The sequence below is a fragment of the Seriola lalandi genome, unplaced genomic scaffold (genome assembly GCF_002814215.2).
Source record: "Seriola lalandi dorsalis isolate HSWRI2012SDOR001 ecotype SW California unplaced genomic scaffold, Sedor1 jcf7180002054962, whole genome shotgun sequence".
Taxonomy (NCBI): domain Eukaryota; kingdom Metazoa; phylum Chordata; class Actinopteri; order Carangiformes; family Carangidae; genus Seriola; species Seriola lalandi.
In genome coordinates, this window is record NW_019525513.1 from 141,944 (window position 1) to 163,842 (window position 21,899).

The window sequence follows — 21,899 nt, forward strand, 5'->3', positions numbered from 1 at the left end:
GGTGGGGGGGCGGGGAGGTACGTGTTTGTGCGTGCGCGCGCGTGTGCGTAGTCATATTCCTGCTGAGCCAAATCTGAATAGTTTGAAACAAGAATAACATTTTTTTTCTTTTTGTTAAATGATCAAATATCATTATTATTATTATTATTATTATTATTATTAGTGGTAGTAGTAGGAGTAGTATTACTGCTATAGTAATAGGCTAGTAGTGTAAATAATATAAATAGATATAGTAGGCTAGCAGTAGTAGCTAGTATATTTAATAGTAAACTAATATTTGGAGTTTAGAGTTGTTTTGGAACTATAAAGAATATGTTAAAATAATAGACAAACTAAATACAAATTTAAAAATAAACTGTAGGTCTATAACATAAATATTAGATTGTCTTAATACATTTTTTTATTTCTGAATAAATTGTCTGACAAGGTTTAAAGAAGTAAAATAAACTATTTATGAAAAGAACTTTGTTGACTTACTTTGTTGATTATAATTTATAAAAAAGGATCAAACAGCTACGTCACCGTAGTTGCTTGTTATAATGTGAAACCAGACATTTCTGTAACTGTTAATTAGTTATATGTGAGTGTCTGTCTGTGAGAGGAGGGGAGGTCGCATGGACCTGACCGCACTGTTGCAGTTGCCGCTGCTCGCCAGTAGAGGTCAACAGAGGACATACAGTCGGTCACTAGATGCATCTGATGGAAATGGAAATACATTTGTTGACTTGTTCGTTCCAGTTCATTTGAGTTTTTGTACTTGAAATACACAGAAACACGAGGGATCAACTAAAATATGAAGCGGTTCTCTTGGTAACGTCATCCTTTCATTTACGCATTCATAAAATAAATATACATTCCTCACTTTGAATCTATGTTCGTAGGTGTGGTCCAGATAATTGTTTTAAATAATTAATCTGATGATGATCTATTGATTCTCTGCATGTAGTTTAACAAATGGTGCATCTGTTTGAATCCTACTTAAGTTCATTTTCACATTTATATATAACTAAAATATGATCATATAGTTTAGTGAATTGTGTGTGTTTGTTTCAGTTTAGTTTGCCCGAAGATCATTATTAATACGATATGAATCTTTAATTAAACACAAATTTAATATAAGATGAAACTTTATTTGTGGAAGTAAAGTGAGAGATGGTGAGTGCATTTATATTCAGTGAATTGTTATTAAAATAAAAAATACAGACAACTCTTCTGTATATATGTATCTACTGTAGGTGTGTGTGTGTGTGTTTGTGTGTGTGTATGTGTGTGTGTAGCTGCTGTTTTCTTGCTCCCCAATAGATGGCATAATAGCCCTAAAGTCCTACAGCACCATGAATTTAAAAGCACAATTTTTCCTTGTCTATTTTTACCCCTGTTACATTAGAATATATTGTGTGTGTGTGTGTGTAACTACATATTTCAATTATACAACTCTACTAAAGGAAAGTTACTATCAAAAACAAATTACTGACATAAAATCTCAAACAGCATCGTGTAAAAATACACTTTTGAGTTGTTGACATCCTCTCCACCCGTTAAATGTTACATTCAGGTATCATAGAAAATGTCCACTTTCTGCTGTATTTAAGCGTCATTCACGTGTGCTCCTCTTGTAATTATGCAGCCTTTAAGTGTTTTAAGTCTTTGGATCAATGTCTTTCTCCTGCGTGTGTCATCCACCTTGTTGCTGCGTCTTCAGGTCGAGACAAGTAACTCCTGGTTGGTCTTGTTCTACGTCCTCTCTCTGCTTCTGGAGTTACTGCTTGACCTCCTCTCCCTCTGACCGCTGAGACCCCTGAAGAGAAGGAGGGACGTGGACTTAAAGAATTTCTATATGTTCTGTAACACAGATGAAGAATGAAGCCGTGACACATTTATCTTGTATGAGCTGATCAGACTCAGACGCGTGGAGCAGACTCATCTTAACAATGACAATTGGGTAAAATGATTGATAAATTAAATCAGTTGATTAATCACCTGACTGTCTGACTGATTAATACCTCTACCTAGTCACAGCCTTGGCAACGAGATAGGCGAGTTCAGCCATGTTGAGGACCATGCAGATGGACGAGGCGGTTGCCATGAAAACGGTGAAGATGGTTTTCTCAGTGGGGCGAGAGATGAAACAGTCCACCAGGTTAGGACACGGCCACTGGTCACACTGCACCAGCCGTGGCATCTGGAAACCGTCGTACACTACATACAGGGCGTACCTGAGGACACACACACACACACACACACACACACACACACACACACACATGCTGTGTTTACACCAAATCAGCAAACTGACAGGAAGTCAGAATAACACAATCTTACATGAAGCCTCCCTCAAACAGCAGCCTGAACACCAGGCTGCAGGCGTACGTCCACCAGAGGGCGCCGGCGATAGGGAGTCTCCGCTTCTTCAGAGTCTCCAACTCGTCCTCCTGACCTTTGTTGCCGAGGAAACCAGATCTGCCAGAACCCTGTCACACAGGACATGGAGTTAGAACAAGACACGACACAACCAGAAAAAAGACAAAATAAAAATAAGAGACAACACAATAAGACACAAAAGAAGACATGATATGACAAGACATGTCGTGATGTGACATATTATGACAAGACATTAGGTAATAAAATAAGAGACAACACAAGACCAGATGTGTCCAGGCAGGATAAGACAAGACGACATGATGTCATGACACGAGAAGACATGACACAACAAGACAAGACCAGAAAAGACAATTAAAGACAAGAAATCACATGATATGACACGAGACAAAACATCAGTTGACAAGATAAAAGACGTGACAACAACACCAGAAAAGACAAGATGAGACACAGGTAGAAAAAAAGAAAGACCAGTAAATGTCAGACACAATAAGACAAGAAAAGAAAAAGACCAAACAAAACAAGACACAACCAGAAAAGACAAAATATGACAACAACATGGCAGCCGTGACATCACAACACAACACAAGACGAGACAGGCGAGCACATAGCATGGGAATCTAAAATGAGACAAGACATGACTAGAAGACTTCACACACACACACACACACACGATATGAGATGGTGTAACATCACATGATGTAACAGATCGGTTTCTGTCCCAACACGATGGTTTTGAACAGTACAAACACCTGCAGCAGCCTCTTCTTATCCCTGTGGTTCCTATAGCCCACATACATTGCAACCAGGAGCGTTGGCGTGGAGACAAAGACAAGCTGAAGACACCAGAGACGGATGTGGGAGACGGGGAAGAACTGATCGTAGCAGACGTTTTCACAGCCGGGCTGAAACACAGAGAGACGGACGCACAGATGGAGAATAAAAACAGCTGAGAGGAGAAACTCTGTTGACGTAAAAACATCCCAACATCTGGCGTGACCCTGCAGAGTCACCAGTCATGTCCTCGTTGAGCGTGTTTGAACGTCAGCATCTTCCACTTCCTGCCAATATCCAGCAACAGAAGAAGAATCAACAACCTGATCAAAATAAAACTGCACATTTTAAAGTGGCTTTCTATTGAGACCAGCCCGTCTCACCTGTGCAGGAATCTGCTGCGCAATCAGCATGTTGATGTGCCACACCTGCCAGGTGGGAGCATTACAGTGACCCAGGAGAAACACTCGCTGACGTGACTTTTAAACACGTTTGTCGACACAATTTGAGAGAATGAAGCGTTTTATTTGTTTAGAAAAAGCTTCTTTAACTCATGAAAAGTGAGAGACAAAACAAAAGTGTTGCATTTATATTTTTGTTCACGTGCATATGTTTCATGTTGTGGTCGTTCCTACTAATGACGTGATCCTGTGTAGAACATATACGCACTAGAAATCACACAAAACTTTTTCAGAAACAAAATGTAACTTCTCTCAATATCTAGAAAAATGCAAATATTTAATCAGAAAAAAAGTCAAGTCCCTTCGAGTCATCTGTTAAAGTCAAGTCGAGTCTTTCATCAGTGTTGGTCAAGGAAAGTTTCAAGTCCTCAAATTTGTGACTGAAGTCAAGTCATGTGACTTAAGTTCCCCCCACCTCTGGGATTCAATAGTCAGCTGCTCAACATTAACTACCATAGATTTGTTAACATTAAGAACCATTAGCTGCTGGTCGGACCAGACCAGGTAAAGATGCGTTTCATTGTTTGTCTCTCCAAAGAAACACAGCTGCACTTTAATGCATATCAGCAAACATTTCTGACAGAACTGTGCATAAAGATTAATTAACGCTATCAAGAATCCATGATGGAACATAATGATATCAGGTGACTTGGGTGTCCTACCTGTAGTGTGTTACAGGTGAAGTCAGACTGCTCATCTCCCCACACGCTCTCGGCAGCAACAACCAGAACCATGACCCGGAAAATGAAGAGCACAGAGAGCCAGACTTTACCCAGGCTGGTGGAGTGACGGTTCGCCCCGACCAGCTGAGCGTACAGAGCCGGCCAAGACATCCTGGGGAAACGGACGGAGAGCTGAGGATGGAATTAATGAGAGCGGTGGGCTTTCTACTACAAGGTTGCTGGTTCAAGTCTCAAGTCAAAATCTGCAGGGAGACAGTGAATACGGTGTGTGTCGGTGTTTTCTGATGCATGTTTCGCTGCTTCCTTTGAGCTGCACATCAGACAGCGACACGGGTGGAAATTCAGAAGGAAGCCGGTGGCAGAAGATGAAAGCAGGGACGGGGCCATGAAACAAAAGAGAAGTTTGAAAGAGGAAGAGGATGAAAAAGGAATGAAAGTGAGAGGAGGAGGAGGAGAGAAGGCCCAGCGCCAGCATTCATGTGAACTGATGAACCTCTCTGCCCACTGTGGACTGCACTGAACTGAGCCCACTCAACTAAAAACACACTGAACACACTGTACAAACCCACTTTACTACAGTCCTCACTGAGCCTCACCATTCACACTGAGGCACTGATTGATTTATTGACTCACTGATAATTTACATGAATTGAGAGCAGCTGTTTTCATTGGTAAAAACGCTGCCAATATAATGACGATAAATGATTCTCAAATGACCGACTTCAATAAAGATAAAGTCGTTTTCTCACCTTGTGTCTGGAGCGTCAGGTTGTTTGCAGGACAATATTCCACATAGTCCTTTCCAGCATGAAAACAAAACACACAGCTCACTGTCACATCACTGCTGACATAAATTAAAATGAAAAAATAAAATAAAAGAGTGGAATCTAATACACTGAACACAACACAAACCTGCAGCGCCTGGTGTCCTTGCATGAAATAAAAGATGTGCCTCCAAGTGTCGAAGTCAGCCAGAGTAAATTAGCATTTCTTCCTGCGAGGACTTTCAAAATAAAACCTCACAGGGGTCGAGCTGTGGCAATGTTCAAGAGGAAGAGGCTACACAGACAGAACAGAAGAAGAAATTAGATAACAGCTTAAATTGATTTTAACTAATAATAATCCATTACTAATATATAGTGGGGTTGCTTTAACAAGAGTTTCTGTTAATGATGGAAGCAGTGAAATATATCTAGATATATTTATATATTTAGCACCTGATGGACGTGACATTTCCAGAGCAGCTCCCATGTTTTTCCAGATGGAAATCCAGATGTGAAGACCAAAAGCAAGTCCAGCAAGTTCTCTCTCCAGGCACTGTAGGTGTAGGTGGCTGTGAGGTGAGTGAGGGTGAAGTGGAGTGTGTTTTATTTTGAAGTGTTGATCCATAAGAAGATATATTTGTGGTTTTAAGAAGCAAAAACCATCTCAGTGTAGTTTTACATCTCCTCTCTCAGGCTTCTCTCTGGAGCTCTAGTAACAACAGGTCGGTGAGCCAATCAGAAGAGAGGAGGCTCTGAGCCTCTCTTGGTGACTGTTTTGTTGTGACATCACAAAGTTACAGGAAGTCCTGACGGCTGGTTTTAAGGCTCAGTTTCTGAATACAGGCTGTGTGCATTTCTCTGTGGACTGAGGCTTTGATACTTTCACAGTATTAATATAGAAGCTAGAGCTGATCTATAATCACACTACACATGGACACAGACCTTTACACTATATGAGGCCTTTAATGTTGGAGTACAAATAAAAAGCAGCGCTCAACAGTTACGATCTATTCTCACAGGGAAAGAACAAAGTTGCATTGCAGTGTGTAAATGTGTGTGTGTGTGAGTGAGTGTGTGTGATCTCTCGGAGGCTGTAACTGGACACAGGTAGAGAGTCAAAGTGACTTGTCAGAGCCAAACCATCCCTTGGCAGCAGTGAGCCTGCAGGACAGTGCGGCTCTGTGTGCCGCTAATGTCTGTGACCAATGAGCTTTTCCCACTGTTTGTCGAAGTGTGGGAGCAAAAACCAACTTCCTCGGTTTACAACTGTGGATACTCACAGAACTGAAATAAAAACTTCTGAAGTGGCTGCAACATATTCCTCATGCTCTGTTTGAGCTACAATATTGGGGGTGGGGATTTAAAAAATTTGCAGCCAAGCCATCAACGTACCAGGAAGTTAGAAAACGCATTTGGACTCTTCTTTCAGAAATATCATTTTTTTGTGAATCATGAAGCAGGAGCTGCTGCTGATGAATTGCAGGCTTTGTGTTTGGATTCTCCTCTGTAGCTCAGCTTTAACATGATCCTGCAACATGAGCAGCAATGATCTGGAAGGGCAAGAAAACATCATGGGACTGAGGCAGAGACAGAGGGCGTCAGTGATTCTAATGGAGTCATTAGGGGAAATAACAGTGACTCTTATTCTTGATGCATATCAATGAATGGATATCAGTGTCAACACCAGACTCAAAGAGCCACTGTTTGATCTGTCAGTCAGAACAGGCCTAAAAAAAAAAGAAAAATCAAGCAGGCCCATGCCATCCATGCTGATGAGGTGGTGGTGGTGGTGGTGGTGGGGTGACGTGGGGTCACACAAAAGTGAATGAGTAGGGAGAAAGAGAGAGAGGTAAAATAGAGCCAATTGTTTGAGTAGCTCCTGATCCCTGATCAGCCAGCCAGCAGGAGAACAGAGGGGGCCAGTGTCAGGATACGTACGCACAAACACACACACACACTGACACACACATACACAGACACACACTGTACAACGCTCACATATATGTTACCCAGAAATCTACACTCACACACTGTAATGAGTGAGGGGGAGAGCAGCATGTGACTGAATAGCAGGTCTCAGTTCTGTAGGTGGACTTGGCTGACTGATCCTGGATCAGCCACTCTACTGTATGAAAGTGCTACAAGACGTTCCGGTTGATTTCTGGAACTTGCAGATATTTTGTTTCATGTTCAGTAACATTGAATATGTCATTATTTTTTAATGCACATATAGAGTAAATTAAATATATATATATATATATATATATATATATCATATTTTCTGGCAGAGGAAAAATGTAAGATGTGTGCCAGTGGGATTAACCCTTTAAAACTGTTTAGTGGCGACTTTTCCTCAGTGCATCTAAATTTAGGAAGATCCCTTGTTGCAGAAAGAGAGAGAAAATACCACGTTTGTCATTTTGGGGCATAACTCACATGTATTTTCACATATCAGCAATATAAGATTAAAAGAATATAGATTTAATTGGATTATGAAAGTTTTCCATCACATTAGTCACAAGCTTTATTAGTTCTGTATTGGCGAAGTGATTTAATTGTTATAATTAATATAATCTACATTAATCAATCATCAATTGCTGAGTCTATTACGAATCGTTTCAAATATTTATCAATAAAATGCTGCAACACTCCTGAGCAGAAGGGGGCGATAAAGCCGCGAAGTCATAGAAAAGGAAACCGGAAACGGAAATTGTCTCGCTTTCTGTCTCGTTGGTGTTTCGCTGCCTGCAGCGGCTACGATAAAACATCCAGACACGGTGGTTGAAGTCACGACGTACGAGCATTAATATACAAGTGATAGAAAACAATGGCTCTTGAATCGCGGATCACACAAGAGGAAATAAAGAAGGAGCCGGAGAAGCCGATTGATAGAGAAAAGGTGGGAGCCTGGTTTAGCTTGTTTACCTCATTAGCTCGAAGCTAACATGGATGCTAACCCCAAGTGCTGCCTAACAGTTCGGAGAGCGGTAGATTTATGTTTGGGCTCGACAATTACACTTTACAACATTGTTATATCAGCATTAGTGCAACATGTAAGCTGTTAATACTGTGGTGAAAGTAAAAGTAAGATTTAAAAAAAAAAAAAACTGGACGGTAGCCTCTGAAGTGTGCTAGTGCTAACGTGCCAGCCAATCAGAAATATCTATTCGTTGTTAATCAACGATGTTAACAATTAACTATTTGCTTAGCTTTAAACTTAGATTTAAAAAAAAAGTTTGACTAAACATTTTCCACGTGAACTGACAGACTGCGGTCTTGCAAAAAAAAGAAGAACGAAACCCAAAATAATAATTAATAATAACTTTTAATAGTAAAATGCAGCTAAAATGTTTCCCCCTAGTTGTAATCTACCTAAATTTAATCTTCAGGTCTTTTACGAAACTCCTGTGTGTTTAGATGAATTCGCCATTTATCAATTCTCAAGCAACATCTATTTTCTATATATATTACAGCTTAGCCTCAACAGCTGAGTTGACCTGGGTTTGTGTTTTATCTCATTAAGTTTGATAACTGTGTGTAAATAACATGCACACAGTCGGGTGTTGTTTACGTCGTTGCTGTAATGATTATTAATCCAACTCGTCTAGTAATAGTAATATTGATAATGGTGTTATTATCTACTGTATATTGGCAGTAAAAATGAAGGAGGTGGAGTTACTGGTGGTGACCACTAGAGGGCAGTGTAGGTTTAAAACTCAGCCACCTTCAAACTGGACGAAGTTCAGTCCCAGAAGGACGTAAACCCTCTTAAAAATCCTGTTGAGATTTCTAACATTGATTAAAAAAAACTAAAACTCCAGCTTTTAGAACAGAGCCTTTCTCAACAGTATATTTTTAGATCAGTACGGTAGTTTTTTTCTCTCTTATATCATTGTTACTAGGTGTTCTTGGTTTTAGCAGCCTACCCATGTGTTTGATGCTTTACATTACAGACATGCCCTCTCCTGCTGCGAGTATTCACCACCAACAGTGGCCGACATCACAGAGCAGATGAGTTCGCTCGTGGCAACGTCCCCTCTAGTGAACTGCAGATATACACATGGTGAGGTTACAAATGCTTCACTCTTCTTCTTTGTTGTTGTATGTGTCAAATGACCGTTAGAGATACTGTTTGATGTGAATAGAGAAGTTGGCACTGGAGCCTTTAACTGATTCTGTGTGTTTCAGGATGGATGCTACTCTGAAGGAGCTGACCAGCCTGGTGAAGGAAGTATATCCAGAGGCCAGGAAAAAGGGAACTCACTTCAGCTTTGCCATAGTCTTCCCTGACCCCAGAGGGAAAGCGTACAGGTCGGTATCACACTGCAAAGCCACTTGCTAGAAGGGATGTTGAATTTTTTTGCACTGCATATTAAAACTTGTCTTCCACCCCCCAGGTTGAAAGACATCGGCAGTACTGTATCCGGCAGAAAGGGTGCAGATGACTCCATGACATTGCAGTCTCAGCGCTTTCAGATCGGAGACTACCTGGACATAGCAATCACACCGCCTAACAGAGCCCCACCCCTTAGCACACGCATGAGGCCATTCTGAACATGCCCCCACACACACACACAAACATGCATACCTAAAGCAACCCCCCCCAACTCTGTTTTTGTTTTCTCTTTTGCATCATCTTGGATGGTTTTTGCCTCATTTTATAAAATGTGACGTGTAATAAAGTTGTCATTTTTTTCCAAAGTCTGTGTTCCTCTCTGTGTGTGACGTAAGGTTGTAGTTACTGAATCTAAACTGTCTGAACGTTGAACTGTAGTTGTGTTGAGGAAAAACTAATTTTATCAGATTGTCCAGATTATACATACATATTTGGAGTCAAAAGTTTTGAAGCTTTTCATTTGAAGTTTTGGAAACAACTGTAATTTATTAAGTTGTAACTGGGGGGCAGTTGAAATAATTCAGTTCAAAGAAATTAAGTATAATCTGGCATTTGAAGCCAAAAAATAAAAATAAATGTAGAAAATAAACCAGAAAAATGTAAGAACATTGCTGTTGGGAACAGGTCAAATTAAGGCTATACTAATACAAATACCGTCTTATCCAAGTATGGTTTTATTTTGATAGTTAATACAGGAAGTTGTGGCGGCGCATGCGCAGTGCCACACTGACTGCTAGCAGAAAAAACAGCTAAGATAGCCAACTGTTAGCCAAAGATAGCAGCCGTTTGCACTCAAAACACACGTTGAAATGTTCCGGAGAAAACTGACAGCTCTAGATTATCACAACCCCGATGGATTTGACTGCAAAGGTAAGAAAATAAGCTCTTCCGGTATCTGTTGAATGGGTCCAGTGAGTGTAACGTGGAGCCGGCTAACGTGTCCGCACGCATCACAACTGTGAGGAGACAACGTAGTGCGAAACTGTCGTAGTAAAATAGTGGTTTTATGAAATGTTTTTGCCGCCAAACGTATATTTGTTAGAAGACGACGTAAATGTAAATATAGACTTTTAATACGCCACACTTTTATTCGGCGTAGCTAATGCTAACGCCCTCAATAAACAGTGTGCCCCTTGTGCTCAATGTTTTATTTCAACTAATGAGTTTCTAATGGCACTTTTTTACCTTGAAATCAGCCATTTAGCAAACGGTGTGTAACATTACGCAATAGGGCATTTTAGTCTGAATATATTTACTCGGATTTCAGCCTCAGTCCTCGGCTGTAAGTATCGATTTACCACCGATAGAGCAGTGAATTAAAATGTCAACCCCCCCCCCGATGCAATATAAACTATTTTCGTCCTGTAGAAGCTAAATGATTCAGCAGACTTTACTGAGAGTCAGCAGATGAAAGCTGACATGTTGCTCTCATACAGAGACAGCTGATTCATTCATTTATTCAGTTGCCTCCATTATACGACGTCAGATTACTTTATGTGGCTGCTGGTGTGTTGAATTTATGTGTCCAGTAATCTACAGATGTGCATCTGTCCCTTTCAGATGAGACACAGTTCAGGAACTGCATCGTGTGGCTGGAGGACCAGAAGATTCGACACTACAAGATAGAGGACAGGGGAGACCTGAGGAACATCCCCAGCTCAGAGTGGCCCAAAGCCTACCAGAAGGTGACACCACCAGCACCCTGCTTGTCTCAGAAACACTGCTGCGTTGGCAGACTTTCAGTAACAGAGAATAGCACCTTAAAGCTGCTACCAGGGAACCCTAATGTCACTGCTGTGGAAATGTCATCACTGTCTTAAATGTGTGTATATATATATATGAGTTGTGTTTCCTTTGCATCTGTGCAGTACCTGCAGGATGTCAACTGTCCGTTCGGGGTCCAGGAGAAGCAGGAAGCTGTCGACTGGTTACTGGGCCTGGCTGTTCGCTACGAATATGGAGACAATGGTGAGAAAATGAAATCAAATTATCACCTGTTGTTTGACGAGGCCATAACTCACAGATATATACATCTGATCTGCTGCAATCAGACATTATTTCATTTTGTGTCACAAGCCAAAAATGTTGGAAGCCACTGCTCTAGATGAACGTGTGATACATGCGTCTGTACTACAGCGCTGAAATCCTGATGGAGACCAGTAGATGGAGACATTATAAAGGGAATAATGTGTCCTGGTGATGCCAGCTCATACGTCCTGTTCTTTTTATAGAAATGGTGTTGGAACATGTCGTGTACGTGTGTGTTTTATCATGTGTGTGTTCTGTCGTCTCTCCTCAGTGGATAAGTATAAGATCTGTCAGCCGCTGGCGGCCTCCAGTAACAGTGACAAAGCAATTGATCCTCTGGTCAACCTTGACAGTAAGCAGAAACACTCCTCTGCCTTTCCTTCCTCCTCTCTCGCTCTCTCACGTTCTTCCTTTCTTTTCCTTCAATGTGTGATGTCGTCACTCGTTTGTGAAATCATCATTTGTTTGTTGTTTTTCAGGTAATTCACCAGATTTCAAAGCAGGAGTGACGGCTCTGTCCAACATCCTCAAAATACAGAGGCATGACGACTACCTGGTTATGCTCAAGGTGAGAGTGTGCGCACACACACACACGCACTTAAAATATTTATCACATGCTCTTAAATATTTATTAAACATATTAAAATTATGAATTTAAATTATATTTCTTAGCTTCATGACAAAGGTCATTAAAGTTCAAACCCTGAAGATTTCAGTCGTGGTGTCTGAGACAGAGAAGAGTTTACAGTGCAACAGAACAAACTCACATTGCATAAAGAAGTCAGTTAATAACAGAAAGAGAGTGAACATTAAACAATGAGGCTGAAATCTATGAGATCTAATCAGCAGTGAAGCTGGAGTAAATGCAGTTGGTTGTGAGTTCTGCACAGGGACAGCAGGCTGCACAACTAATAAAGAAAACTACTTCATAATTACAGAAGCTAAATACAATGAAAGGCAATTGCAGGAAAGATTCTGACCATCAAACAGGGTTTTTATTCTGTGGGTTATAATATGAATTTAGAAGAAGTCTGTCGTGTTAATTTGTCTGTGTTTTCTTGTGGACCTGCCAGGCCATTCGTATTCTGATCCAGGAGAGACTCTCTCCTGAAGCCATCACTAAAGCCAGCCAAAACAGAGAGGTACATGCTACGTGTTCATACTAATGTTTAGATATCTGCATTTTTATTACACAACACTGATTGTTTTTGATTTAATGAAGGAACAAATGTTCCTCTGGTTTATAATTAGCGTCTCTTGGTTTGGCTGCAGCCTCACTCGTGTGTATTTTCCTCTCCTCTGCAGGGTATTCCAGTAGCTCTAGACAAACACATCTTGGGTTTCGACACTGGAGGTGAGTGCTGCCTTTGTAACATCATGAGAAAAAAAAAAGTACAGGAAGAGGCAAATTGATTGTGAAGGGTCGGTTTGGTTATTTTGACGCGAGGTGGTCGATCAGTGTGCGGACAGCCACTCAGGCAGCAGCGGCTGTGGTGTTAACACACATGTATCCAATAAAACTTAATCATCCATGGGAAAGTAAAATAAACGTCTCTCTCTCTCTCTCTCCTCAGACGCGACTCTGAACGAAGCGGCTCAGATCCTGCGCCTGCTGCACATCGAGGAGCTGAGGGAGCTGCAGACCAAGATCAACGAGGCCATCGTAGCCGTTCAGGCCATCATAGCCGACCCCAAGACAGACCACAGGCTGGGCAAGGTCGGCAGATGAGAGCGAGGATGAAGAACGAGGAAGGGCGGGACTGAAGGAGGCGTTTTAATTTGATTTTGAACAGAAAAGCCCTTTTTTTTTTTTTTTTTCTTTTTGTTTTTTGAGGTGGACAGAAATGAGTTTGTGTTTTCCGTTGTTGTGTGACATCACAGATCAGATTGGGAATTTAAAGCGAATGCTTTTCAGACGCTGTCTTTCGTTTTTGTACAGAAACAAGTTTACACCAAAACACACAATGCAGTAATTGCTGCACAGTTAGCATTGATATACTCATACCTAGTAATATGTCGAGTCATTCATTTCTTCAGAGACTGAGGTCGAACCTTCTGATCATCTCCTGGCTGCCATAATCTCTCCCTCAGTAGAAACCTCAGAGAAGCTTCTGAAAGATTCAAACTGACACATTTTATTTGTATCTTTTGTTTCCAGAGAAGAAGAAAAAGGTTATTTTGAAATGATTTACACTGACGCTGTGTGGAAAAATCTATAAATACAGCTGAACAGAGTTTGGCTCCTGTGCTTCCTGTGTGCTGGTAGTTTGGTTAGGCATCTGAAAACACAAACATCTGTCAAGTACCAAATCACATTTTTATTGTTATAAATATCACATCTTATAAAAAGATAAAGATTTGAAAAGTAGTAGTAGTAAAAAAAAAAAAAAAAAAAGTAATGTCATTTCATCGTGTGTGAAATACAGATTAGTAGTGCAGAGTTGCTGTGATCTGACTGGCACACAGGGCTGAGGGAAACGGATTACAGTAATCTGAATACAACTTCAGTCAGTGATGACAACAGCTTCTTATCGTCTGGTAAATGTCAGTTTTTCTTCAGTCGGTGTCGTAGTTTGATTTTATTCACGTTGCTGCTGAGAGTCCGATGAGCAGATCAATGTCTCAGCTCTAAATATGAAGCCGGAGCTGGGAAACAATAAGATTCATATAGACACAAACTTTCCCAAAAAGTCTAGAAACTTTTCCTTCAGTCTGTGTTTTAACCTGATGAAACGCTGAGTTTTAAAGCAGCTGGTGCTCAGTCTCACAACAGAACTTTGGCTCAAACAAGTTTGTTTTTAAAGCTCTTCATGAACAGAAACTCATACATTTTAAAATCTGATTTCATTGTTCTGTAGCTAATCAATAGAAAAAATTCGCATACAAAAATACAATAAAAAAAAAACTAAAAATGAGGTATAAAACAAATTTACAAAACATTTATTTGGGGGTTATATCTTTAAGGAGAGATAATGGGGTCGGGTCTGTGGAGGGGCTGTAAATCTGCTCCGACGGTCAGTCTGGCAACAGGAAGCCATCTTGCTCCCTGCTGATCGTCCTCTCCTCTGAGGGACGCTGGAGAGGACTGTTGTTCGGGTGGTCCTGCCCTCTGTTCAGGGGTCGCCCCAGACTTTTAGCACCTGTGGACTCTGCGGCTGCCGGTCCGTCGTTAGTGGCTCCCTGCGACACAGAAATCACACATTTACTTCTCCGGTGCGAGTGCAAACCTCCTCTCCTCTTCAGTTTAAAGATCCAGGTGGAAATGGAAGACGTAAAAGGTCTAATTTTCTCTTCCTGTGTGAATCCGAACGTGACGGGATGAAAGCTTTATTGCTGCAGAGGCCTAATGACAGAACAAACAGACCCTCCATCCTGAACAAAGACCTGCACTTTACAACTTGTGGCGACTCAGAGTTGTGAGTGTGTTCATGTATTTAACAATAACAGCTTTTAAGCCTCTGACAGGCAGCTCCCAAACCCTTAACAAGTGTGTTTTAGAGCTGTCATCACGGTCAGAATTACACCGCACATCCACGTCTTTGAAGCGAAGCGGCTGTTATTCGGTCCGAGGCGTCAGTGTTAGTGACATTTACAGCAACAGTCATCAACTGTTTCCACAGCCAGATGAACAAACTGAAATCTTGAGCGCTAACTCCTCCATCATGACCAGATTTCACACTCTGCAGATGTGTGTATCTTTGACGACATCTGCCAAGGTGCCACTTTAAGGATTATCCTGTGTTTAGACGTCCACTTTGTCCTTTAAAGGCGTTTAACACGAGGCTTTGAAAAAGACGTTGACGCACCAACACAAAATACAGGCGCAGGGTCGCAGCTGTGTAATCATTGTTCTTTGGTCTCATGTCGGAGAACACAGGTCACAGGTTGAGCTCTATAATCATGTGTCTTTTTCATGCATGTAACACACACACGCACACACATACACACGCACGATCTTTACCTTAGATCCAAACTTAAATCTACTTTAATTCATTGATAGTTTACAGATGTTACAGATGTGCATTTAGTATTTTATTTGGAGTATCATCAAACTAGATTTAATAATATTCAATAAAAGGAAAATAAACGTTTAAAGATCTCCTCTGGACATGTTGTAATAGACATAAAAAAAGTTTAAAAAAATCTAAACCTCCTTCACTGAAATATCCAAAATCTCTGAGTATATGAATCTTTAATATTTCAAACTCACTTGCAGCCCAATGTTTTTACACTTCCAGTCTATTTCTGTGTAATAACTGTGACTGTGTGAAACGCACTCAATACTGCACCTGAATGCCTCCTGTGTGAACCATCTGCTAACATGCCGAAGAAGCTCATATTTCCTGTCTTTTCATTGGACTTGAACGCAGCGTTCTCCTCCTCTACATCCCTGTGTAGGGTTAACTGTGTTCTCTGTCTCAGTGTAAACGCAGCCTTCGGCCTTAAGGTGACATCTGGTGGGAGCTGACTGATGTGATGACATCACTGCACACAAACCAATGAGCTCACTGTCTGTAACACCTTGAAGTGCGTGCGTGTGTGTGTGTGTGTGTGTGTGTGTGTGTGTGAGTGAGGGGGGGGGCATGGTTGTTATTATACAGAGGCGTAATGACACATCTGAACAGACAGTGTGTGTGTAAGTGAAAGAGAGTGATAGTGTGTGTGTGTGTGTGTCAGTAATAAACCATCATTAAAATTAGAAAAAGCACTTCTGTTTACACATGTATCTCACCTGATAGACAGTGGGTGGTTGCTATGGCAATGCCGTAAAGGTGAGAACGCTGGTCGGGCAGGTATTCGTCGGTGAACTGGCTGCTGTCTTTGCTCACCGCGATCACGCCGTCCCTACAAGGCCGAGGAGAGAGAGAGAGAGAGAGAGAGAGAGAGAGAGAGAGAGGAGGTGAGGACGGACGGTTCAGACTGATGGACCACTGACCGGTCGGGAGTAAACAACAAAGATGGCTACCTCCTCCAGTCTGTGTAGTAGAAGTGGTTCCTGTAGTAAACCATGCTGAACGGGTAGTTGAGGGTCGGGTGGATCACTCGTCGACCCGAACCATCCGGGGAGATGCACTCTAAACGCTTAGTGCCTGAGATGAAGAGCAGAGATTTAACACCTTCATCCACTCTGAGCTTGAGTCTGTAGTGGTTCCTGTATTTGTATAAGCGGCGTGTCTACCTGCGTCGGCCCAGCAGACTTGTCCGGACGAAGAGTCGTACGTGAGGGCGTTCGGCAAACCGATGCCGTCGGACACCACCACCCTGCGGTTCCTGCCGTCCACCGACGCGCTCTCGATCTTCGGCGCCTCTCGGTTCCAGTCCGTCCAGTACAGAGTCCTGCAGGTGGAGACGGGACGGAGACATCACAGAAGCTGTTACGCTCACATTTCATCCTGCAGATGAACCAGTTTTATCCAGAGCAGATCTGCGCTCTGTGACCCGCTGGACTTGTTCTGGTTGTTTTGGGATCTGGCTGATTTAATGAGACGAGAGGAAAACCACACACAAGCTCACGTCCAAACCACATGCACACGAGTCGGTGCACGAGCGCGGGGCTCAGGGGAGCAGCTGTCTCATTCTGATGAGGTCACGGTCAGGTTACTCTGAGCAACGTGCGACCTTTGACCTCAGCTGCTCCGGTACATTTCTTTTGAGGGTGTTTCATCTGTATGCATCACACAAACACACACATTTTTTCCATCCAGCTCTGAATAAACATGTTTCTGAGATGAATCAAATTATATTTTATTATATGAAACATTTCAAAAAGCTCAGAACTTTGCTCAGCAGGATGATAACTGCGCTTCAGGCTGAGAGTGTGTGGGCCGCTCATGACGCCACACGGCTTTTCATCTGTAGATGATGGTGTACATGTGGGCAGTCCACTGGGAACGACAGGTAATACACACCACATGAGCAATCAACTAACACACACACACACACACACCATGTGTTTATGAGTGTGTGTTAATCAATTTGATGAACGTATGGGTGAGCAGATGTTGGTGTACAAGGCGTTCATGCACATGTACATGCTTTTATAGTAATGGAGTGTAGTAGTGTGTGTGTGTGTGTGTGTGTGTGTGTGTGTGTAAGGGGAACATGTGCAGGCCCAGAAATCACAGAGCACATGCTTAATCATAAGTGTACCCGTGTGAGGCAGTAATTACCTTTAGGACTTGGCTTTTTGTCAGAACACACACACGCATGCACGCACGCACACAAACAAACACACACACACACACACTTGGCCTTGAGGCAGGTACTATCACTAATGTGAAACACACATTTGAGGTTTTATGATTTAGATTATTGCTGCTATGTTTAATCATTTGTATCAACCACATTTACACACACACACACACACACACACACACACACACACACACACAGACACTCACATAACTGTTGATTATGTGATTAGTTGCAATGATGAAAAGCAGATGTTATTCCTGGAGAGCCGACCAGTGAAGGCCTCATGCTTTCACTGCATGTGTGTGTGTGTGTGTGTGTGTGTGTGTGTGTGTGTGTGACAGTCCAGGATTAATGGCATCAGTAAATCCAGTGCCGTTTTCTTGGCTCAGTTTGGTGCAACACCCACAGAGAAAGCTGAAAGTTACTTCTATCTCTGAACTATCAAACATATACGTTTCTCACTAAAGAGACTCCACCCTAAAAAACAAACACCGTCACTGAGGATCCGTCTCACACTGATGAAGTCATGTCCAGGTCACGCCTCTCAAGTCTAGAAACCAGACTCAACCTTAATGCTTTAAAACAGATTCCCCTCTGTACTAATGAATTCGTTGCAGGCCGCGCTGACTCGGCCCGTCTCAGGACGTGTGTGTTTGATTTCATGGTTCTGCTAATGGGCTGAAAACCATCTGTGCTCTCGTCTGATATAAAATCACTGTGGAGCAGCGCAGCACCTTGAGGATGTTACACTTGATGGTGAAGGCGGTGTGTGAGCACTTGTTTGTTTCTTGCCCAGAGAAGATATTTGTAAGCGTTTGCTAATCCAGAGTAAACTGTCCCAAGGCTTTAAAAATGGCACATTTTAATTTAAAACTTTAAATAAGACAAAACCAAACAGGAAGAAAGAGTTTTACCCTGTGGAAGAAACCACTATGATGGCGCGGGGGTTGACCAAGTCTGCTTCAAACAGCGTCTTCCTCCCGCTGCCGTCCAGGTTGGCGCTTTCGATCATGTCGGGGTTTGAGTCGACCCAGAACATCAACCTGCGTTTGACGTCCACGGCCAAACCCTCAGGACTGACCAGATCTACAGGAAGCAGGGAGGCCGGGCGGGAAGCAATCGACGTCATTCAAAACATCGCACGGCGTTCGTTATTGAAGTGCGAGAGGCCGTAAGTGTGTGATCTTACTCGTGTTGATTAGAATCTCAGGCTCAGCTCCAGGCGCCATCGAAGCTCTGTTGATTGTTCTTGCGGACAAATCCGTCCAGTACACCTGGTTCTCCTTACAGTCATAGGCTAGACCAACAACGATGGAACCCTGCACACACACACACACACACACACACACACACACACACACACACATTAACATAATTATAGCCACACCAGAAGTGACCTTATGCGACTTCCCTGTGTTTCCTCTGGTCCATCTGCCGCTTGTCTTTTAACTTCCAGTTGCTTTAACTAGTTTACAACAAGCTTAAAGTAACTTCCTGTTGCAGCATTAGCTTGGCGTTTCTATGGCAACAGATGTTCAATCACTAAAACCTGCTGATTTCTTTCAGTTGTCATGTTGACCAGGCTGTAAACTCTGTAAAGTTGGAGATTTTAACTCTAGTGAGACTCTAGTGGCCGTTAGAGGAACTGCAGCTTCACTGTCGTCTCTTACATGCAGAGTCAGCAGAGTCTTGGATCGACTCGCGTCCAGCCTGGTCCCGTTCAGAGGCAGCGCTCCTATTTTCTGTCCCTGAGCGTACAGCAGCGTGACGTCAGTGTTCGGCGGAGAGGTCACAACTGGGCGGGGCAGAGGCCGCACGGTGGGCGGGGCCACAGAGGGAAGGCCTGGGAAAGGATTGGACGGATAAAGGAAGTGAAGTTTCAGCCAATGATTAAACAGACTTGAGACGTGTGTCACAGGTGGAGAGACACTTACATGCAGGTTTGACGACATCATGTGATCTGGTGCCAGGAACCTCCCGCCCGTCCTGGTCTACACACCAGCAGTACGTGGTCTCGCCGTAACACTGGACAGGACTGAGAGGGAAGAAGAGATGACTTCAGTGGCCTGATTTTAATTTCTGTGTGTGTATGTGTGTGTGTGTGTGTTTGTTGTGTACCTGAATTGTCCATCTGTTTCACACTGAGGCACGTATTGTTGCGGCTCTGGTTTTCCACCGTAGTGCTCGATCAAACTGGCCCTCCATCGCTCGCACACACTCTCGGGACGCTGGGTCGGAGCTACAGGGACTGATGGGAACACGAATCAAACAAATCCGACGTTATTACTGTTTTTAAAACTGAACACGATCCAACATGCTTTTAAAATGACACTTCAGATCCTATCCTGTTGCAATTCATCATTATTATATTCTCAGCTCGTAGCCTGACGAGTTTAAGTCGCAGTGATAGCTGGATTGTTTGATTAATGGTGTGTTTAAAACGGCACACACACATATTGCTTTTGTTAAAACTGTTTACCTTGTAAAGTCCCTTTAATAACTCACTTCATAGCACAGCTTTAAAACTAAAACCCTAAACCACTTCAGGCTTCCTCTGGTGTTTACACTGGCGCCTCTCTCTCTCTGTGAGTTTCTAATGTGAGGCTGCACAGCGTCTACACTCAGAGGACGATATCTGCGCGGCGGCTCGGAGGCTACGGAGCTCCTGATTTGGATCGGAGGAAACGACCGTCCGTGCAGCATCTGCAGGGCGGGTGTAACACTGTGCTGCCACTCAGCTGGTCAGCCGGCCCCCGGCTTGTCTTTCGTTTTGGTTGCCGAGCGACAGCCTGCATTTCGTCTAACCACAAAGTGACCACTACAGATGTTTGGATGGTCGTAAATGGGATTTATAGCGAGCACTGAATTTATAGAGCGGCCTTCTGTCGTCCTCTCACTCGCACTCTAACGTACACACAGAGTCACAGAGAGAGGGAAGTCATGTTCTTCACCATAACATCTGCACACACACACACACACACACATACACACACACACACACACACACACACAACACACGCCGCTCTCCTCTAGCGCCACTCAAATCAGTACATCAGTAATCCCACCTGGTCTGTCACAGTCTACAGAGGGTGTTCCAGGTGGCGTCCTGGTTCCTGCTCTCTCCTGCCCCCTACTGTCCACACACCAACAATGTCCAGAGGAGCCGTGACACTGAACAAATAACAATAAAAACAATATTATTAATAGTAAACAGAAGAAGATCACACATAAAAACACGAGAATAATTTATATCTGTGTTTGAGGAGAAATGGCAGTCTCACCTGTCGAGGCCGGTACTGTCCTTGTGCGTCACACTGAGGTACGTAGGCTCCAGCTATAGGGAATCCCTCGGGGCTGGTGGTCTGCACGCCGTCTCTGCGATGTTCACAGTGGGTTTTCGGACGCTCCGGTTCATCTGGAGAAAAATGAACAAATAGACGTTAAGTTTATTAGGAATACACGCAGGATGAGTCGCTGTGTTCTACCACTGATGGACCTTTACTTTGCTGGTTATGTTGCCTGACTGCACAAGACCGCAGCTCTTTGCTGATGACACTCACCTTTCTTTTCCCTCTTCGGGCACGCAGAGTCGTTACAACCACCTTCTTATATATCCAGTCTAACCACTCATATATGAAACCTTAGACCAACACTGCAGTCTCACCTGGTCTGTCACAGTCTCTGCGGGCTGTTCCAGGTGGCGTCCTGGTTCCTGCTCTCTCCTCCCCTCTGCTGTCCACACACCAACACTGTCCAGTGGAGCCGTGACACTAGAAAACACATAATAATTGTATGACCAGCCATAACAATATTGAATAAAGATGCGCAGTATTTCTCGGTTACAGTCAGAATGATACCTGTTGAGACGTGTACTGGCCGTTAGCGTCGCACTCAGGTACAAACACTCCGATGATAGGAAATCCCTCTGGGCTGGTGGTCTGCACGCTGTCTCTGTGCTGCTCACAGTGAGTCTTAGGACGCTCTGGTTCATCTGAGGAGGAAGAGCAACAAGTCATGAAGATGAACATTACTAGTGAACGTGCTGTTGGACAAACACACGATCAGGTTATTCTCTGTCAGAGAGAGTTAAAACATGGAAGCTGGTGTCCCATCCTACAAACTGAAGGTGTGGAGATGTGAGTGTTCACCAAGCAGGGAGGGGTCTGATGAAAGAATATTTCCCACAATGCTTGTTGCATTATGGGAAAAGTAGGGGCTA

The 21,899-nt window shown here is 43.0% G+C and overlaps 4 protein-coding genes across 7 annotated transcripts in view; 2 read left to right on the plus strand and 2 right to left on the minus strand.

Moving 5' to 3' along the window:
* Positions 1-1,123: 1,123 nt before the first annotated feature.
* On the minus strand, positions 1,124-4,635 carry LOC111646052 (gap junction beta-6 protein-like). Its single transcript, XM_023395445.2, has 5 exons — positions 4,277-4,635; positions 3,132-3,284; positions 2,323-2,471; positions 1,981-2,216; positions 1,124-1,798 (listed from the first exon to the last, which is right to left on the minus strand). Exons 1-4 carry the CDS (start codon positions 4,445-4,447, stop codon positions 2,006-2,008), a joined length of 684 nt encoding a protein of 227 aa, XP_023251213.1. The 5' UTR covers positions 4,448-4,635; the 3' UTR covers positions 1,124-1,798; positions 1,981-2,005.
* Positions 4,636-7,770: 3,135 nt separating this feature from the next.
* On the plus strand, positions 7,771-9,762 carry sap18 (Sin3A associated protein 18). Its single transcript, XM_023395435.2, has 4 exons — positions 7,771-7,960; positions 9,015-9,124; positions 9,250-9,372; positions 9,459-9,762. Exons 1-4 carry the CDS (start codon positions 7,889-7,891, stop codon positions 9,613-9,615), a joined length of 462 nt encoding a protein of 153 aa, XP_023251203.1. The 5' UTR covers positions 7,771-7,888; the 3' UTR covers positions 9,616-9,762.
* A 400-nt stretch (positions 9,763-10,162) lies between these two features.
* rtraf (RNA transcription, translation and transport factor) lies at positions 10,163-13,719 on the plus strand. The gene is made up of 8 exons (XM_023395434.2): positions 10,163-10,327; positions 11,018-11,142; positions 11,326-11,425; positions 11,757-11,837; positions 11,965-12,053; positions 12,559-12,627; positions 12,791-12,839; positions 13,060-13,719. The coding sequence occupies exons 1-8, from the start codon at positions 10,267-10,269 to the stop codon at positions 13,212-13,214; spliced, it is 729 nt and encodes a 242-aa protein (XP_023251202.1). The 5' UTR covers positions 10,163-10,266; the 3' UTR covers positions 13,215-13,719.
* Positions 13,720-13,783: 64 nt separating this feature from the next.
* Positions 13,784-21,899, minus strand: part of nid2a (nidogen 2a (osteonidogen)) — a 35,456-nt gene continuing 27,340 nt past the window's right edge. For all 4 annotated transcript variants that reach the window (XM_087170812.1, XM_023395428.2, XM_023395425.2 and 1 more), the window contains 13 exons: positions 21,538-21,671; positions 21,345-21,450; positions 20,962-21,095; positions 20,746-20,851; positions 19,799-19,928; positions 19,615-19,715; positions 19,351-19,523; positions 18,870-18,999; positions 18,595-18,766; positions 16,665-16,822; positions 16,452-16,575; positions 16,218-16,330; positions 13,784-14,665 (listed from right to left, as the gene is read on the minus strand). In XM_087170812.1, the coding sequence (XP_087026938.1) occupies positions 14,655-14,665; positions 16,218-16,330; positions 16,452-16,575; positions 16,665-16,822; positions 18,595-18,766; positions 18,870-18,999; positions 19,351-19,523; positions 19,615-19,715; positions 19,799-19,928; positions 20,746-20,851; positions 20,962-21,095; positions 21,345-21,450; positions 21,538-21,671 (1,592 nt within the window). In that variant the 3' untranslated portion in view covers positions 13,784-14,654. The remainder of the gene's footprint in view (positions 14,666-16,217; positions 16,331-16,451; positions 16,576-16,664; positions 16,823-18,594; positions 18,767-18,869; positions 19,000-19,350; positions 19,524-19,614; positions 19,716-19,798; positions 19,929-20,745; positions 20,852-20,961; positions 21,096-21,344; positions 21,451-21,537; positions 21,672-21,899) is intronic.